The sequence below is a fragment of the Zingiber officinale genome, chromosome 3B (assembly GCF_018446385.1).
Source record: "Zingiber officinale cultivar Zhangliang chromosome 3B, Zo_v1.1, whole genome shotgun sequence".
In the NCBI taxonomy this organism is placed as follows: domain Eukaryota; kingdom Viridiplantae; phylum Streptophyta; class Magnoliopsida; order Zingiberales; family Zingiberaceae; genus Zingiber; species Zingiber officinale.
Window position 1 is genome coordinate 77575297 of NC_055991.1, and position 18724 is coordinate 77594020.

Sequence of the window (18724 nt, forward strand, 5' to 3'; positions counted from 1 at the left end):
TCTAATAATAATAAAAAAAAACACATAACTATCAAGATAAATAATAATTTTGAATGAAATTTTTAATACTTTTATAGTAAAATATTAACCAACTAATCCAACCATAGTCTATATTAATTTTAAATTAAGAAAATTAAATCGGCGTAGTCAAGTAAAATAATATTTTGATATTTTTTTAATAAAGGGATGAGATAATAAAAGATGCCCTTATAATCTTCTTTTAAGAATATATAAGTGTTTAAAAATATATATAATCAATTAAAATAATAAAGTAAAATTTACCGCATTGTGACTTTTAATCAAATCAAATAGACAACACATTTAATATTTTTATTTTATAAAATTTATTATAAAAGTTTATGCTATTTGTCATGAAATTGTTATATCAACATTTTAAACTATATTGTAATCCATCGTAACATCAAACCAATAAGCCAAACTTCACTTAGATCTACATTGCCACAAGCGCGCATTATACCACATTCAATAAAACAAATGCATCTGATATGTAAGAACAATCGCAATATTCATTGATTTCATGCACTTAAAACTAGTTTCCATCGATATTTCTTAAGAGGGCAATAGGCTGGTTGGGGAAGGTCCCTTCACAAAATTTGATGCATAAGACTTCATTTCGGAAGGATCGACTTATAGATACATAAAATCTAAAGAGTAGCAATGGTCTTGAATGCCTAGACTATATTGTGATATGCCTTTCAATCGAGCAACTCCGAGATTGGAGTCTTCTTGAACGCATCGTTAGACATCAGTTGTGCCGCCAAAGTCTTATTGGGAAACATGTTGTCAGCTTTCATCCGTTCCCTGAAGCCATAAGCAGGTGTCTTTGCATTCACATAGGTCTGGAGCAGAGTGTGGTATTGCTTCATTCTACCAACATAGCCAATCTGCCTCAGCCTGTGAAAAATCTTTTCGGCATTATGGATATCGCCCCTTTTAGCATATTCATCCATCACGGCCATAAAGGAGCTGTAGAGAGGTCGAATCTTGCTTTGCTGAGAAGCCTTGTTCAATATCGAGTCAGCTTTCTCCACCTCCCCCGATTCAACATACAGCTTCACTAGCGCATCCCAAGTCAAAGGACCGATTCGGCAACCACTCTCAGACATTCGATTAACCAGTTCCTTTCCTTTGGCCAACAACTTGTTGTTTGCGTAAACCTTTAACAAGGTGGTGAAGTACTTTGATGACAACTTCCACGTCTTGGCCATCTTCTCGAAGACTTCCTCTGCATTTTCAATTTGCCCGAGCCTACCCCAGGCCTCTATTGCAGCAATGCACTCAGGAAGATACGGTTTCACTTCGCATACTTTCCATATTCTTGCTACCTCATCTGCTTTGCCCAAGGCAGCATACAAAGGGAGAATAGCCCTGCAAACATAACGATTCTCCTGGATGTCATCGCCTTCAATCTCTTTTAATGCAGCTTCTGCTTTTTCCTTCAAACCGGCGAATATGTAAGCATTTGCAACCGAAGTCTTGATCAGCAAATCAGGTTCCACGCCTTCGGCTTTCATTGCTTCCACAATTTGCTCCATACCTGATATGTCCTTGGCACGGCCTTTGACATCGACTAAAATCTTATAAGTGAAGAGCGTCGGCTTGACATTTTCCTTTTCCATCATCAGGAGTACATCAGCGATCTTTTTCCGGTCTATCCTTTTGTAGAGCAGCAACAACTGGTTACAAGCAAAAGGTGATACAGGAAAACCAAGATCTCTGATCTTGTTGAACACCTCCTCGGCTTTCTTGACATTAACAGCAGCAACACAATTAGCCAACAAAGTTCTGTAAACCACCTCACCCCTGAAAGCTTCTGGGATTTTCTCTATGTACTTTTCAGCCTTAGTTAGACCATTAACCTTGGCGATCAAATCCAAATGAGATACGTAGTCCCGCTCTGCGAGTTCAATTTTCTTTCTAGCTTCCAGCCATTCAACAAACTGCAAATGTCAACAACAAAAAAGGTCGAAAAGAAAAATACAAGCAAAAACATGAAAAAGAATGCGAACCCCAAAAATTGAGAGAATTAAGCAAAGTTATATACATAAACATTTTCATTTATTTCATTTCATGCACAAAACCAATAATCTAAAGAATTAAAACTCATATCCTTTAGATTTACAAATGTCAAACTACGGTTAGAAACACACATTTATGTCATTTCAGCTGCTTATGCAATCTCCAGTTTTTTTTTTTTAAAAAAAAAAGTTACTACAGAGCAGGAATAAACATCAACATAAATCAACCAAGAGTCGCTATGGAAAATGAAGGATAAATTGATTCAGCGCACATAAATTTAAAAGAGCATTTGACTGTGCAAGATGAATTTAATGGATCCACACACTTGACACAATAAAGATACATTCAGTCTTTTAAAACAATGCAGATTTTAACATTTAATTAATTCTTTTGCTCAAGCATGCCCAATGCATTGAAATTAGACAGTAGTATAATCGACCGTGTTACAGTTAAGCAATGGATGCTAAAAAAGTAGGGCAAATAAAGAGGAGGAAGAGAATTTTGCAGAAAGTGATGCAGTACGATGAGAAATAAAACTTACAAAGAGAACCAAATATCATAAAAACTACAAATTGCAGGCACCAATCAAAATCTAAGACAGAGGATGTTTGTATGGTTTGGCCACATGCAATTAAACAACTCAAAAGAGAAAAAATTCAGTTTTATCAGTAAATGTTCCCAAAAGCCAAGTTTTATCATCCATTTATATACCAGACAAAAAATCAATTTAAGTAACATCAAAATTTCAGGTAAGTAATCACCTGCAGTGCCATTGAGTAGAGTCGTCGCTTCCTCAGATTAAGCATAGCAATAGATATCTCACCACTTCCAAGAGATTTCCCTTCCTCGGCATACTTATCAAGTGCGCTTGTCAACGAATGTCTCGGAGTATCCATTATTAACTGGAAAATAGGAGAATGTGAGAGCCTTAACCACCCCTTTTTTGCCCCACCTTCACTTGCTTCAACATCTACCAAGTCAAGTGAACCATCTGCAGCTTGTTCGGATAACTCCCCTTCGGAAATGAGCTCTTCATCTACTTCTTTGCCTGCACCATCCACAGAATCAGCAGATTCCAGTGGTACCTCCAGGTCAGAAAACCCATCTTCCAGATAGTCTTCCTTATCACCTGAATTTGCTCCAGCCTGAGAAGATAAATATCGACTCCAGAGGACAGGTTTCAGAGAAATAGGCCCACATGTATACGACTTGAGTTGAATTGAGCTGCTACTTATATTAGAGCCTTCTGAGTAAAGGCGCTCCCCATGCTTTAAACTACTACTGCCTACATATGTACTCAAGGTAGGACTATGAGGAAAACCAAAGCAGTTGCTCCTGAAATTTGAATGCAAAAACCAGAATTATATTCTAATCTTCAATCTTTTAACTCATAGTCTGAGAATACTCTCAGTAATGCATGCTAGGTAACTGAAAATTTAATGACAAAATATATTAGAAAAAATATATCAATGAAAATATGCATATTTTGGAGGAAGGGTGGGTTGACACTTTTAAGCAAGCAAAGACAAGAAAGATGAATGAAAAAGGACTACCATGATAATAATTATCAATATTAACAAAGAGCTCCTTTAAGTTCAAACAAATTAAAGTCTGACAATTATATTAAGTTGGCTAGGACCTTAATTCAGGAATTATAGCCAAATGAGTACAAGAAGTGTTGAGTTTGGTTGATGTCAATTCAAGCTTGATTCAATTTTCCTTACGTGAACACAACTCGCTCAAAGTGGATTGGGAATTGATTTTCACCCAAAATAGCCACAATCCGGCCGAGGTTAATAGGTCACTCTTGGATGAGATTTAGCTCGCCAAATATGTTTCAGAGGTTGATCAAGGGTTGTAAATGTAGAAGCTGTTTAAGGGTAGTCAGGCTGGCGGTTACTATTACCCACATAAATGGAAACTTATGTGACAAGCTATATTCTGTTTATTAAGGAAATAATTGCAATTGGGCCATCTACCACTAGTACATAAGAAATAAAGTCCAAATATTTTGACATGGACTGTATAATTGGTTGGTGCAAGGAGCACCGGACGATCGAACCTAAGTTTTGATTATGACAAAGGGATCAAAGTTACGATGTCTCGTTATCTAACAATTATGAATGAGTTTGCAAGAAAGTCCCAAGCGTTCTTAGGCAGAAGTCCTAGTGTATTCTAGGCAGATAAAAAACCCTAGGGGGAGGTAACCCTAGGTCCTAGGGGAGGTAACCCTAGGTTAGGCAAGGCGAAGTCTTGACGGATCGAGCACTTTGGGCGAAATCCTAGAGTCGGGTACTCTAGGTGAAAATCCTGGTGGTCGTGAACCAGGTGGAAGTCTGGATGGGTCGGGATTCGAACGTCCAGCAGAAAAGTTCTGAAGACACGGACGCTAAGCAAAAATCTAATCAGTCTGGAGGGCCGGTCTGACAACAGGTAAACTCTCATGAGAGTAGACCCGACCCCGGGCCGGGTCTGGCCCGGACCCCGCCCGGGCCCGTAACCGGGTCAACGGGCCGGTTGCCGGTTGACCCGGTTCGCCGGGTCCAACCGGAACCGGCCCGGCAAGTTACCGGGCCGGTTCCGGTTCATTGGGTGTAAAAACCGGCGAACCGCCGGTTAACCGGCGGTTCGTAGCCGTTGGGAGGGTTTTTTGGGTATTTTTTTCAACGGTTAGGATCATTTGACCTTTTTTGATCAATGGCTATGATTTAGTGTCCGTTACTATCAAAACTCTATAAATAGAGAGCTTATTTCATCATTTTCACACACATCTTCTCTACTCTTAATCTTATTTTCATTTTCTAATCTCTACACGCTTTCGTTTCTTTCAATTACAATGGAAGGAGGCCGCGGAGGTGCATCATCTCGAGCTCGGAAGGAAAAGCAAATAATGAATCCGCGGGAGGAGGACCCCAACATTCAATCCACCAATGATGAGATCGAGCATCTTCCGAATCCGACACCCGACACACAAGGAAGTACTGATGCAATTACTTCTAAGGTTCGGAAACTTCCTCCTCTAAAGTCTTCTATTTTTACTAAACATTTTGAGAAGGTCACTCTTCCGTCGGGAGAAATGGTGCAAAATGTAAGCACTGCAATGCTTCCTACAAATTTCAAGCCGGCGGCGACTATGGGTCGTTGAAACGACATGTAGAAACGAAGCACCCGACGGAATATGGACTCGACCGTTCTCAAACACAATTATCAAGATTTTCTTCAACTAGCGGTAGTACCGATTCCAGTTTATTTTTATATTCGGATAATAAATTAAGAGAATCATTAGCTAAATTTGTTTCCGTAGAACATCTTTCTTTTAGTTTTGGATCTAAATGCACATTTGAAGATTTTTGTAAAGAATCTCTTAATCCATGTGCTAAACGTGTTCCTAGGACTACACTTACTCGTACAATTAAAAAATTAGTAAAACAAGGAAAAAAAAATTTAATTAATGAATTTAGTAAATTAGATAATAAAGTTTCTTTATGTTCCGATATTTGGAGTGATCATTGGCAAACACATTCGTATATGGGTGTGACTTGCCATTGGATCGATAACTCTTGGAACCTCCAAAAAAGATTATTAGCTTATAGAGTTTTTGATGAATCACATAATGCTCATAATATCGCACAATTATTATGTTTAATTTTAGAAGAATATGGTTTAACTCATAAAATATTTTCAATATCATTAGATAATGCTAGTTCTAATACCGCTTGTATAGATGATCTAAAATTTGTTTGTCAACCTATTATTGGAGGTTTATTTTTTCATATTCGTTGTGTATGCCATGTTTTAAATTTATGTGTTCAAGATGGTTTAAAAATTTTAGAAAGTTATATTAAACCAATTAGAATTGCAATTTCTTATTTATGGTCTCATCCATCTATAATGAAACAATGGGATAGGTTTTGTAAAATTAATGGAATGAGACCTAAAAAATTTCCACGTGATGTACCAACACGTTGGAATTCAACATACCAATTATTACAAGATTCATTTCAATATAAAGAATTATTATGTTCATTTTTTGCACAAAACACTAATACTAATATATATTTATTTTCACAACAATGGAATATTTGTAGTAGTATTTGTGAAATTTTAAAAGTATTTAATGATGCAACCGAACAACTTTCCGGTGTTTATTATCTCACTGCTCAATTAGTTTTAGAAAAATTTTCTAATATAGTATTAGTTTTAAATGAACATATTAATAATGAATCTTTATCTCCTTGCATCTTAGCTATGAAAACTAAATGGAAAAAATATTTTTATTTAATTCCTGAAATTTATTTAATTGCATTTGCTTTAGATCCTAGATTTAAATTAGAAGTTTTACAAGAAATGTTAACTTTATATTATGATGCTTTAATTCCAATTAAAGATTCTTCTTCCCCTGATCCAGTTAATATTATATATAATGTTAGAATTTATTTATATGATATTTATAATCAATATTATGCAAAATATGGAACACAAATTAATATTTCTGAAATTCAACAAACTGCTAGTAGTAATTTAAAATTTACAAAAGCACAACTCTTATTAAAAGAACGGACAAAACGTCCACGGGGATCCTCAAGTTCCACACAGAATTCGATATCTTAAAGTGGTGGTCACAGAAGGCTCAAAGCTTTCCCGTTCTCTCCGTGATCGCAAAAGAAATTTTAGCTTGTCCAGTGTCAACTGTTGCTGTGGAACAGACGTTCAGTGCCGACGGCAACATATTAGATGAAAGACGATCAACTTTGTCTCCCGACTCATTGGAAGCCCAAGCATTACTGGACGATTGGACCAGAGCGGAGAAAAGAATCCAAGGAATGCAACTTTCAGATGACGAAGTTGAAGATTTTGATACTGAAGGAACAAATACGGCAGGAACAGGAAATGGAAATGGAAGTGAATGAAAATGTAAAAGGATAAAAATGTAAAAGAACTACGTGGGCTTTGATTCCCCTAAAGGGATACGTAGGCAACTTAAATAAGTGCAAACCCTTTTTTTAATAAATTTTAATTTCTAATTTTTAATGTTTAATGTTTAATGTTTAATTTTTAATTTTTAATTTTTTTTAACATATTAATCTTGAACCGTGATGAACCGTGACGAACCGTGAACCGAACCGTGAACCGACGGTTCTGAACCGTGAACCGTAACCGTCTTGGGTGGTTAAGGTTAAGGGTCGACCTGCCTGGAACCATCGAACCCGCGGTTCCGAACCGTCGAACCGTCGGTTCCGAACCGTGGTCAGGTCTACATGAGAGGAGTACGTGAGAAACTCAAAATCAGAACCGGACAATCCAGAGCCTATCAAAATAATTTATTATTTCATATTTTATTGTGTTAACTTTATTTTGCGAGGTATATTTTGTATTTGGATTAATATGCCTTGCAGGAAGTGGAAAGCACAAAAGAGCCTCGGATGAAAAATGTTCAAGGCGCCTTCCATGGAGATTGAAGGTGCCTCCAGTGAACAATGTTCATGGCGCCTTCGGAGAGATAAAATTCGCAGAACACGAATGTTATCAACGACTGAAGTTGCGGAGATAAGAATCAAGCTGGAGGCGCCTTCCATGGCTGTTAAAGGCGCCTTCAACAACCTATTTAAGGTAGGTTCGAGTAGAGCCTTCACAACACTTATTGTACTTGTAATTTCCGGATTGATTAGTGGATTGTCCATCGAAAGCACTCTCACATGCGGATCTTGGAATAGGAGTCGCCACAGACTCCGAACCAAGCAAAACCAAAGGTGTCAACTTGGTTTTTGTTCTTTTCGCTCTTTAATTTCCGCTACACAAACTCTTACGCGATCGTGTTTTTCCGAAACGAGTGAAAAAACCACGAGCGCTATTCCCCCCTCCCCCTCCCCCTCCCCCTCTAGCACATCTCGATCCTACATAATTCACTCCACATTATGTTGAGGCTAACTTGAATCAAAATAGTTATAATGTATGGATGGAGGGAGGGAAAAAGCAATGCACCTATACACAAATGATATAATTATTCTGTAAAAGCTAGTTCAACGCCTTAGGTAAATTAAGGCATTTAATTGTTCAAAAATAACTACTAAGAATCTCATCAACCCCTACCTAAACTCTACCTCAATTGAGATGCAGGTTTGATCATGTATAAAGTGGTATTGTAGCATTACAAAATTAAAACTTGATTGGCAAACAAAAACTACTTTACCAACATTTAGACCTTTACGTTTGTTCTACTTTACTTTGGAAATTAAGTGACAAGGTTACAGTACCTTCCTCCCAGCTTTAGCTCAGTCCCATGACCCTTTGACAGAAGAAGAGTATATCCATTCTTCACAGGATTAAGATTTCCATTTTTATCACACACCTCAGAACCTACTACTACTCCTCCATAATCACACTGTAGAAGAAAGCACAGCGTAAATTAATAGTTAAGAGAAAAACATGAAATAAAGTTTTATGAAAAGATGATGAGATAAATTCTTCAAGTGGCCAATGGAGAATCAACATGATGTCACTTAATTGGCAATTAGTCAAATAAATAAAAACAAATGCAGTAATTTAGATGCACAAGTTGCATGCAAACATCTTAATTCAAGTAGACAGATTAGCTCTCATGCGCATGGAGAACCCAGACAAATACCAAAACAAAAGATTGAAAATAAGTTAAAGTTATGCAGTTGTAATATTTCAACACAACACAAAGAGCATTAGAACAATGTAAAATATACAACACTAAGAAATCTAGACAAATTACCGAAACAAATTACTTGTGGACAAAATTGTAACTGTACCATTCAATAATAGTCATGATTACAGTTTGATGTAATTTTTTTTTTAAACAGTAATTAACTCAATATGTTTATCATCAATGAAAATCCAAGAGTTTTTTCTGCTTTGACTTGACAGAACATTGTGTTTTTAATTTGAATTAGTCGATGTCTCTTTCTTGTATGATGGCTATAATAGATGCCTCTTCAAAACAAAATTGAGTTTCATGCTACCTTGTTCCTTTCTGTTTCCTCAGAGGAACACAGAATTCAAAAAGAATCATCATCTTGATGGATAGCATACTGTCAAAATGTCACTAATAGGGTAATTATGTTCCAGCAGAAGAAAATGTTATAAAATCCACTGTCACAAGAAAAGTCAGAATTAATATTGTTGTTCTATATTCCTTCCAGATTCCTCAGGTGTAGTGCTGTGGGGATCATGATATCATCTGTAGGATCACAGTCAGAAAATAATCAAACCCACCATCAAAGATCAAGTGAACATCCATACTACAATCTCTGATATGAAATTCAAAAGTACCAGGCAAAAAAATATCAATTTCAATATCCCACGACTATACGAGCCCTCAATACCAACGCGGCCATATGGCATCTTCCCTAATAGCATATTTACAATTGAAAATCAATGATTCTCAGAAAGGGACACAGCTAAAATCACTCTCCGGAAGAGGCAACCAACTCAGAGTAGTTGATCACAAGATCCTGAGCAGATTTCATTGACGCAGCGAAATCAGAAACAATAGGCACAAACAGCCACACATCGTTGCCAAATCAAAGGCGATTAAAATCAAGGCTAAAAAATGATCACCTTAGTTGTCTTCTCCGGGAGAAGGACCCCAGCGCTGGTCTTGGAGGGAGGGACGATCTTCTCTGCGAGAACACGGTTGAGCAAAGGAATTTGACGCTTCGCCATTGACGTCGTAGAGAAGCAGAAGCGGCGGCGACTTGGGACGAACGTCGGAAGACCACTTTTTTGGGGGCAGCCCTAGCTGGGTGAAACAAGCTAACACGAGATAGGGGTTAAGGAGGGGTTTATCGAAGCGAGTGAATCCCGAAAATACTAAAATACCCTCATTTTCCAAATCTGTTTGTTTTTTTGTTATTGAGGCGAGGGGGGTAAAATGGAATTTGAGAACCCTTGAGCCGCAGCCTTTGGTCGCCAAAATTAGGGTTGGGAATTAGGGTTTGAGATGGGGCAGAAATGCATGTGTTGGGCTTTTCATGTTGGCTTGGCCCAAATGTTAATTCTTTAGCATCATTTCTAGTCAACAATTTATAATTTCAACTAAATTCAAATTAAGGAATTATTTACTTGTTTATTTTTTTGAAAAAAAAAATAGCTGGGATAGATTTATCATGATAAATGGTTATTACAAAATTTAATAAATAAAATTTATATTTGACATAAAATCGAAACCTCATCCACTTTTTAAAATTTATTAAAACAACTGTCCTCTGTACTAGCGATGTTAATGAATTAAATCATTCGTGAACTACTCACGAGTGGTTCAATCAAAGTCCAACTCGAGCTCAAAGTTAATCAAGCTCAAGTCGAGCTCGAGCTTGCTCATTTAATATTCGAATCGAGCTCGAGCTTACTCGTTTAATATTCGAGTCGAGCTCGAGCTTACTCGTTTAATATTTGAACCGATCTCGAGCTCATTTTATATTGAATCGATGGCTTGTCGAGCCTTATTGAGCCAGACTAATTCAATATTCTAATATTTAAAATAATGACTACTTTAAAAATAAATAATAAGGTGAGGAGATGTTTGTAACTAGAAGGTTTCATTGAATTTGCTAGTAGCCTAAGGTTTGAATCGTAGCATGTATAACGTCTTTTGTCATTTTAATTCAATTTTTTGAGCTGAGCTCAAATTCACAAACTCGCTCGAGCTCAAAACTCTTTAATAATTATAACAAAAAGTGATTATGCTCATCCCAAATCACGAAATCATTGACCGCCAAATTGACTAGAAGGTGGGATAAATTTTTTTCCCTAAAGACATGTGTCTCCAAAAATTGATTCCTTCAAAATAAGCTAACAAACTTATATTATCAAGCTTAATAACTATAAAAATTTCAATAACATTTTAAATGAACCAAGTTTAAACCAAACTTGAATAAGAAAAATCAAGCTAAGCTCAGGCAATCTTTCCACCGCTTAGTTATTTTAAGCTCAGCTCAACTTTAATCAAAATTACCTCAAGATAAAGATGAAGCACAAAATAATATTTCAAATATCAATTATGAACGGAATGCTCTTGGTGTCTACTTTAATAAATGAGCAATGATATGCACAGAGAAAAATCTCAAGGAAATGCTCAAGATAGACATATAAATTCATAGCCTACCATTTCACTTTTTGTGGGCCATATTATATTATGTGTCTATCCTTGAGTATTTATCTGAGATTTTTTCTTTGTACATATTATTTTCCTTAATAAATTTAGTATGAACTTTAATGTATCAATACAAAATACCAATTGTGTAATATACCAAATTCAATAGAACAAATGCATCCAACAACAATGAAGAATAAACACAATATTCTATTTTCATGCATTTGCACAAGTACTACAAGATTAAGCCAGAGTTCTCTCAAGAGTGCAACAGGCCTTATTGTTATGCAATTCGATATGCATAGATCAAGATGAGCACAGATCTCTTGGACCATTTTTTTATGGTCCAGGGGATATGTCACCCGTATTTTACAGTCGGATCGTGGCCGCAATCCGACCGCAAATGGTTATGATCCCTTCCTGGGTTCACCGTCCCCACCAGGTTATAGTTTTTGTTCGGAGCGAGCGGCCGGAGGCCGCCCGGAGGCCTCCGGTGGTGGATAAGTGGCAAGGTTACTAGCCGCCGAGCGAGGGTGTCCTCCGAGCGGCCTCCGGCCGCCTGCTCCAAACAAAAACTATAACCTACTGGGGACAGTGAACCCAGGAAGGGATCGCAACCATATGCGATCGGATCGCGGCCACGATCCAACCGCAATATATGAGTGACACATACCTTGGACCACAAAAAGTGGTCCAGGAGATCCTGCCTCAGGTCAAGATATGTAATGCCCATGCGCAAGAATACATGATAGATCGTAACAGTAATTTACCAAAAACTAGATTGTGATCTACCTTCAATCAAGCAACTCCGAAATAAGACTCTTCTTGAACCCATTGTTAACCATCAGTTGCGCGGCCATAGGCTTGTTAGGGAGCACATTGTCCGCTTTCATCCGTTCCAAGAAGGCATAGGCAGGTTGTCTCTTTGCATTCATATAGGCCTGGAACATAGTGAAGTATTGCTTCATTCTACCGACATGGCCAATCTGCCTCAACCTGTGAAAAATCTTTTCGATGTTATGGATATCGCCCCTTTTAGCATATTGATTCACCACGGTTATAAAAGACCCATAGAAAGGTCTAATCTTGCTTTGATGAAAAGCCTCATGTATCGAGTCCGCTTTCTCCACCTCCCCATATTCGACATAGAGTTTCACTAGTGAATCCCAATTGAAAGGACCATTTCGATATCTGCTTTAAGACATCTGATTAACCAGTTCCTTTCCTTTGGCCAACAACTTGTTTGCGTAAACCATTAACATGGTGCCGTAGTACTTTAAAGAAAACTTCCAAGTCTCGACCATCTTCTTAAAGACTTCCTCCGTCTTTTTGATTTGCCCAAGATTACCCCAAGCCTCTATTGCAGCTAAGCACTCATCCAGATAAAGGTTTTGTGTTGTTAGATTATATATATTTATTTGTTTATAACTTTAGGATCATTTTGGTCATTTTTCCTTTTATATTTAGAGTTTAGGGTTTCTTAACTAAACTATATAAAGACCTTATACTCTGTATTTCCAATTATCAATTTTGGATTCAATAATATAGCTAGTTTTTCTTTTTCTTAATTTGTACATGGTATCAGAGCAAGGTTCTTTTTCTCTGACCTAATTTTTTTTTGTCATCCCCTGTTATTGCTTACTATTGCCCCGCTGTCATCTCCTCCTGCTGCTACCGATTTCGGCGCCGATGCCCTGTCCTGTCAATTTCGACGTCGACGACCTGCCCTGCCAATTTCGACGTCGACGTTCTTTTCTGCTGATTTCGGTGCCGACGCTCTTTTCTGTCGATTTCGGCATCAACGTCCTATGCTGCTGATTTCGACACTAATGCTCTTTTTTGTCGATTTTTGTACCGACGTCCTGTGTTATCGATTTTGGTATTGATGTCATTTTCTACTGATTTCAACACCGACGCCCTGTGCTGTCGATTTCTACGTTTGACATCCTTTTCTGCCTCAAATTCTCTGTGAGACCATGGGTCATCCTGACACTAGTTTTTACGGATCGTACAGATGTGTATCCTTACGTTTGATTATTCTAAGCATTATTCGTCTGTCATCATGCCTGGTCATACAGATGTTTCATGGAAATCTGATCCGTATATGATCCTATCCGAGTGCTGAGTCGACGGACGCTGGGGACGTGGCACGCTCCGCTGTCTCCGGCTGGTGGTGTAGATCTCCGGTAAACCTGCAAAGAAGCCGAGACGGGAGGGGTTTCCCGGCGACGGCCCTCCGACGCTTAAGTCAGGCAATGAGAAATAAGAGAGGCAGCGTAACTGTGGCTATAGTGAGGATTGCGCATACCTTCGTCGACGTCTGGGGGTCCTTATATAGGACCCCGGGGAGGCGCGGGCACGCTTCTCTATACGTGCACGCTTCCCCAAACATACCTTAACGAGCCCCTGTCAGAAAAGTACCTCTGGCGTCATTCCGCAATTGTCCGAGCATATCCCGGATGTGACGGTGGAAGCTTCCACCGTATGATCCTATGTACGGCTCGGTCGCCAACCCTGCTGCCTGTCAGCGGCAGACGTCTCAAGGATGATGTTATCCCCTGTCTCCTTTGTCCTCTTGCGCTTCCTGTCTGTTCCAGGGCCGAGCGATTAGGCCGCTCGACGGGCATATCACTTCTGCCTCAGTCATATGCTCGGATGAGATTGCTCCTGCCTGTCTTTGTTGCCTTGTGCCCCGACCGAACGGACAGCCTGCTCGACCCTAAAACTTTTTTACCTTGAGCCTCAGAAAACCGACCCCTAGTCGGGTTGTCTTTTATTCAGCTCGGGGGATTCCCGACTGGTCAACCATCTCATTCCGGTCGGTCGAGTGGCCGGTCGACCCTCTCAGTCCGGTCAGTCGGGTCTCAAGGTTGAATCTCTTGGCCTTTGACCTCCACGTGTCGTTGACCTTCCGCCAACGAGGGTCTCCCGTCCTTACCACCGGATCACATGCCTCCCCCTCAAGTCTAGTCGAAGGAGACGCTAAGTCCGACTGACTGGACTGCCGGTCGGCCTGAGTGACACCGCCCAGCTACTCTGGAATGTTCCTCCTAACGGCCGCTCAGCCTCTTCCGAGCGCTGGCTTTGCTGCCGTGTCGACGGTCAACGCTGACGCCCTTCGGATCTCCTCGGGATTCGTGAAAATCCTCTCCATTAAGACCGAGCATGCGCGTTGTGCGTCGTAATGGCGCTCATTAAATGCACCCCTATGACATGGTGCCACGTGGCGCCTCCGCTGGCGGCATCGTAAGGCTCGACGATGTGTCCGATGGGACATCGGCGATGTATCCGATGGGACATCGGCGGTTTGAAATGAACGGCCCGATGGGGGCCTCGATTCCTGTGACCTGCATCCGACGGTTGAGGCCGATCGGGCCCGACCTTATAAAGCCTTCACCTTCTTCCTCCGCCGCACTTTTGCCTTCGCGTATCCCGCAGCCTTCCTCGGTGCTTCAGCATTCCGGCGATTCCGAGTCCCCGTGCTCCAACGATTCACCGCCTCCTTCCTTCGATCCTCCGCTTCTTTGTAAGGTTCTTCCGCCTTTCTTCCTTTGATTCCTGTGTTTTCTTCGCGCTCTTGGCCGCGTTTCGTCTTTTGGTTACTGCTTTGCTCCTCTCCTCGCTTGCTCATTTGCTTTCCCTTTCGATTTCTGCTTCCTCCATTGCTCTGGCGATGGCAAGTTCCTCTCAGCCTACGGACCTGACTCTCGGCCCATGGTATACCACCATGGAGTCGCGGTTCGATCGGCGCGATGCCGAGAGCCTGTTTAACGCTTTTGATATCCCTTCCGATTTTGAACTGATTTTGCCTTCACCTCCGCCCAGCCGCACAAACCACTGAGCGGCGCCTTTTGTCCTATCCGCGACCAATTCGTAGTCGGTCTGCGGTTTCCCCTCCACCCCTTCATTGTTAAAGTTTGCAACTTTTTCGGCATTCCGCTCGCCCAATTGGTTCCCAACACTTTTCGCCTCCTGTGCGGAGTTGTGGTCTTATTTAAGATACACAACATTCCCCTCCGCCCGGAGGTCTTCTATTATTTTTATTATCCTAAGCAATCCGAGCCGGGCACTTATGTGTTTCAAGCTCGCCCCGACTTAGTCTTTTTTGATAAGCTGCCCTCTTCCAATAAACATTGGAAGGAGAACTTTTTCTACCTTCGTGTTCCCGGGCGGCTCCCCTTCCGTACGAAATGGCAGGTCGGATCGCCCATCTCTCCCGAGCTGAAGAAGTTTAAGACCCGACAGGACTACCTTCAAGCAGCGAATCTGCTAGCCGGTCTGAAACTCGACATCAACAAGCTCCTACCTGAAGGAGTGATGTACATATTTGGTTTGAGTCCGAGCCGGACCCCCCTTCCGAGTAGCTTTGGTAAGAACTTCACTTGTACATTTGCCTTGAGTTCTAACTAATTTCCTTCTCTTTTCTTTGCAGCGAATATCGTAATGGAGTCCGTGCTGTTCGAAATTTTGAAGAAGAAAGCGGTCGTGCTCGAAGCGGCAGCGGCCAAGGAAATAGAGCAATTGGGCATTGCTCCGGTCAGCTCTCACGAGGATGAGAGTGAAACGCAGGCAGGGGAGTCGGCTGCTCAGGCTTCGCCTATGGATGCGGCTGGCGCTGCAACTCCTAGCAAGGAACCGTCCGTTCAGGAGGAAGATTCCGAACCGGAGGACGAGCTCCCGCTCGACAGGAAAAGACGGCGAGTTGAGAAGCCTCTCCGTTCGGTAACCTCCGCGGTGCAAGCGTCTGAGCGGATAGCCACCGCCTCTCAACGCGGCCAAGTACCATAGGTGGAGGCGCTCTCCTCCGACCGGACTCTCTCTCAGCTGGATGCGCCCGCGGCGCCAATCGAAGCGGTGCCGGTTAGCTCCCTTCCTCCCGCACCACGCCGAGTCCTCAGCTCGGGCATTTTGTCCACAGTGTCCAGCCCGGCCTCCGATCCTTTGGCGTCCGCTCAGACGACTCCGGGCCGGCGCCGTACTATCAGGGTCACTCTGCACCTCCCTACCGAGGCGTTCATGGCCGAGTCCGATCGGCCGACGACCCCCGAGCATATGATCACTATGAAGGGGCCCCTTGCTGAGATGTGGGCAGACGCTCGGGCCTGTGTTGCCATGATACCGCTCGACAAGCTGGCTGACAGCCACATGCAGCAGTCCACAGGGGTAAGGTTTACTTCTTCTCTATGTAGTTTTCCCGATCGGCCTTTTAACCTTTCCGTGTTCATCAGCGATGGGTGGAAGAGATTACTGTCTCTAACAGCTTGGCAATGGTGGAGGACGAGCTGAAGAGGCTAAAGAGTCAGGGCGGCCCGTCTTCTTCTCGAGGCCCTTCTTATGCCGAGCTGCAGAAGGAGCTTGACAAAACCAAGGATCTGTTAGAGGCCGAGAGGAAGAAGACGGCCGACCAGGCTTACATGTTGGACCAGCTAGACAAAAAGGTCAAATCCTATGACCGCAAGATTGAGCTGGCCACCACTCGGAAGAACACCGCCATCGCTGATCTGGAGAAAAAGAATGTAAAAGCCCGAGCTTTGGAGCAGCGTGTGAATGAGCTAGCCGAGCTGCTAGAAGGCGAGCAGAAAGGCCACTCGGAGGAGGTGACTAAGCTCAAGGACGATTTGAAGGACCTGCAAGGGGCTCTTGATGCTTCCCGTGCTGCCTTCAAGGAGTACCAAGAGGCGGAGCTGGGCCGTGTTGCTGCCTTGAGGCAAAACTACATCTGCTCGGTGGAATTTGTGGAGAAGGTGTGAGACCGGCTGGTGATCGCCTTCGAGTTGGCCATCACCGCCACGGCGGACTATTTGAAGTCCAAGGGCCAGCTCCCCGACTCCGTTGTCATCCCTGCTACAGAGCATGCGGCGCTTCTCACCACCATCCCAAAGCATATTTTTGACTACCTTGAATGAAGTATCTTCTGTAATTTTACCGATCAGCTAGACTTTTATTTTCATGTGGCATCTGTAACTTTTAAATGCTATCTTTAAATGAATGCCCGCTCTTGCCGTGTTAACCTTTCGTTTCGAGTGTTTCTTTTAATTGTGTAGACCGGTCGCTTGACTTTTTTCCCGCAGGGAATTTTTAAATTTCGCCGATCGGTTAAACGACCTTCCACTCTGCCTGGGATTTCTATGAGCTTTTCGCTTAGTGTTTTTCTTCACTATGCCGATCGGTCAAACGACTTTCTATCTTTTATGGACTTTCTGCTAGTGTCTCGCTGAAGTACCTCAACGCGACGCTGCCTCATCTGGTGGGTTTATAGTCGTCAGTCCGACTCTAGAGTTTAACGCCGCCGCTCGACGGTCTTCCGGGCGGAGGGTTTATAGTTGCCGGTTCGACTCTAAGATTTAACGTCGCTGCTCGATGGTCTTCCGGTCGGAGGGTTTATAGTCGCCGGTTCGACTCTAAGATTTAACGTCGCTGCTCGACGGTCTTCAGGCCGGGGGGTTTATAGTCGCCGGTTCGACTCTAAGATTTAACGTCGCTGCTCGACGGTCTTCCGACCGGAGGGCTTATAGTCGCTGGTTCGACTCAAGATTTAACGTCGCTACTCGACGGTCTTCAGGCCGGGGGGTTTATAATCGCCGGTTCGACTATAAGATTTAACGTCGCTGCTCGACGGTCTTCCGGCCGGAGGGTTTATAGTCGCCGGTTCGACTCTAAGATTTAATGTCGCTGCTCGACGGTCTTCCGGCCGAAGGGTTTATAGTCGCCGGTTTGACTCTAAGATTTAATGTCGCTGCTCCACGGTTTTCAGGCCGGAGGGTTTATAGTCACCGGTTCGACTCTAAGATTTAACGTTGCTGCTCGACGATCTTCAACAATGAGCTTACAACTCGGATAATATACGCCTGGCCGAACGGCATGGGATCTTCGCCATCGAGCCTATGGCTCGGATAATATACGCCCGCCCGAACGACACAGGGTCTTCGCCATCGAGCCTGTGACTCGGATAATATACGCCCGACCGAACGGCACGGGGTCTTCGCCATGCCTTCATACAACTACCCGCTGGGCGCATAATGTTCATGCCTTTGCTTTGTTCTTATAACTTTCATTCCTGCAGTCAAAGGATACATCCGAATGAAATATTCATGAAATATATTACATCGGCGCACCTTTCATCCGACCTGATAGGGCTGGAGGTGGTTTGCACTCCATGGCCTATCCAGCCGCCGTCCATCCTCATCCTCCAAGTAGTAGGCTCCCTATCGGAGCTTCTTGACGACTTTCAAGGGTCCTGCCCAGGGAGCCTCCAGCTTGCCTACGTCCCCGATCGGCTTCACTTTCTTCCAGACCAAGTCACCCACCTGGAATGATCGGGGAATCACGCGGCGGTTGTAGTTCTGCTTCATTCTCTGCCTGTAGGCCATCAGCCAGACGGACGCTTTGGCTCGCTCCTCTGGGGGGCTGGTGACTGACGGGCTGCTTCCGCTCGACGGGAGCCGGTTGGTCATTCAGGGATTCCTTTCTTCTCGCCGCCTGGGCCTCCTCCACATTGATGTACTCGTTGGCCTTATGCAACATATGGTCGTAGTCCCGGGGCGGCTTCCGGATGAGCGAGCGGAA

At 42.5% G+C, this 18724-nt stretch overlaps 1 protein-coding gene and 1 pseudogene across 1 annotated transcript; both read right to left on the bottom strand.

The window, feature by feature from the left end:
* Nucleotides 1-507: 507 nt before the first annotated feature.
* Nucleotides 508-9829, bottom strand: LOC122056601 (pentatricopeptide repeat-containing protein At1g80270, mitochondrial-like). Its single transcript, XM_042618618.1, has 4 exons — nucleotides 9625-9829; nucleotides 8295-8422; nucleotides 2802-3375; nucleotides 508-1961 (listed from the first exon to the last, which is right to left on the bottom strand). The coding sequence occupies exons 1-4, from the start codon at nucleotides 9727-9729 to the stop codon at nucleotides 717-719; spliced, it is 2052 nt and encodes a 683-aa protein (XP_042474552.1). The 5' UTR covers nucleotides 9730-9829; the 3' UTR covers nucleotides 508-716.
* Nucleotides 9830-11952: 2123 nt separating this feature from the next.
* Nucleotides 11953-18724, bottom strand: part of LOC122054952 — a 30893-nt pseudogene continuing 24121 nt past the window's right edge.

Excerpts from the sequence above, each read along its gene's own strand:
- LOC122056601 (XM_042618618.1), bottom strand. The coding sequence starts at position 9,729 with ATGGCGAAGCGTCAAATTCCTTTGCTCAACCGTGTTCTCGCAGAGAAG. Across the intron at positions 8,423-9,624 it reads TCCCGGAGAAGACAACTAAG|TGTGATTATGGAGGAGTAGT; the intron begins GTGATCATTTTT and ends TTTCTTCTACAG. Across the intron at positions 3,376-8,294 it reads GAGCTAAAGCTGGGAGGAAG|GAGCAACTGCTTTGGTTTTC; the intron begins GTACTGTAACCT and ends TTCAAATTTCAG.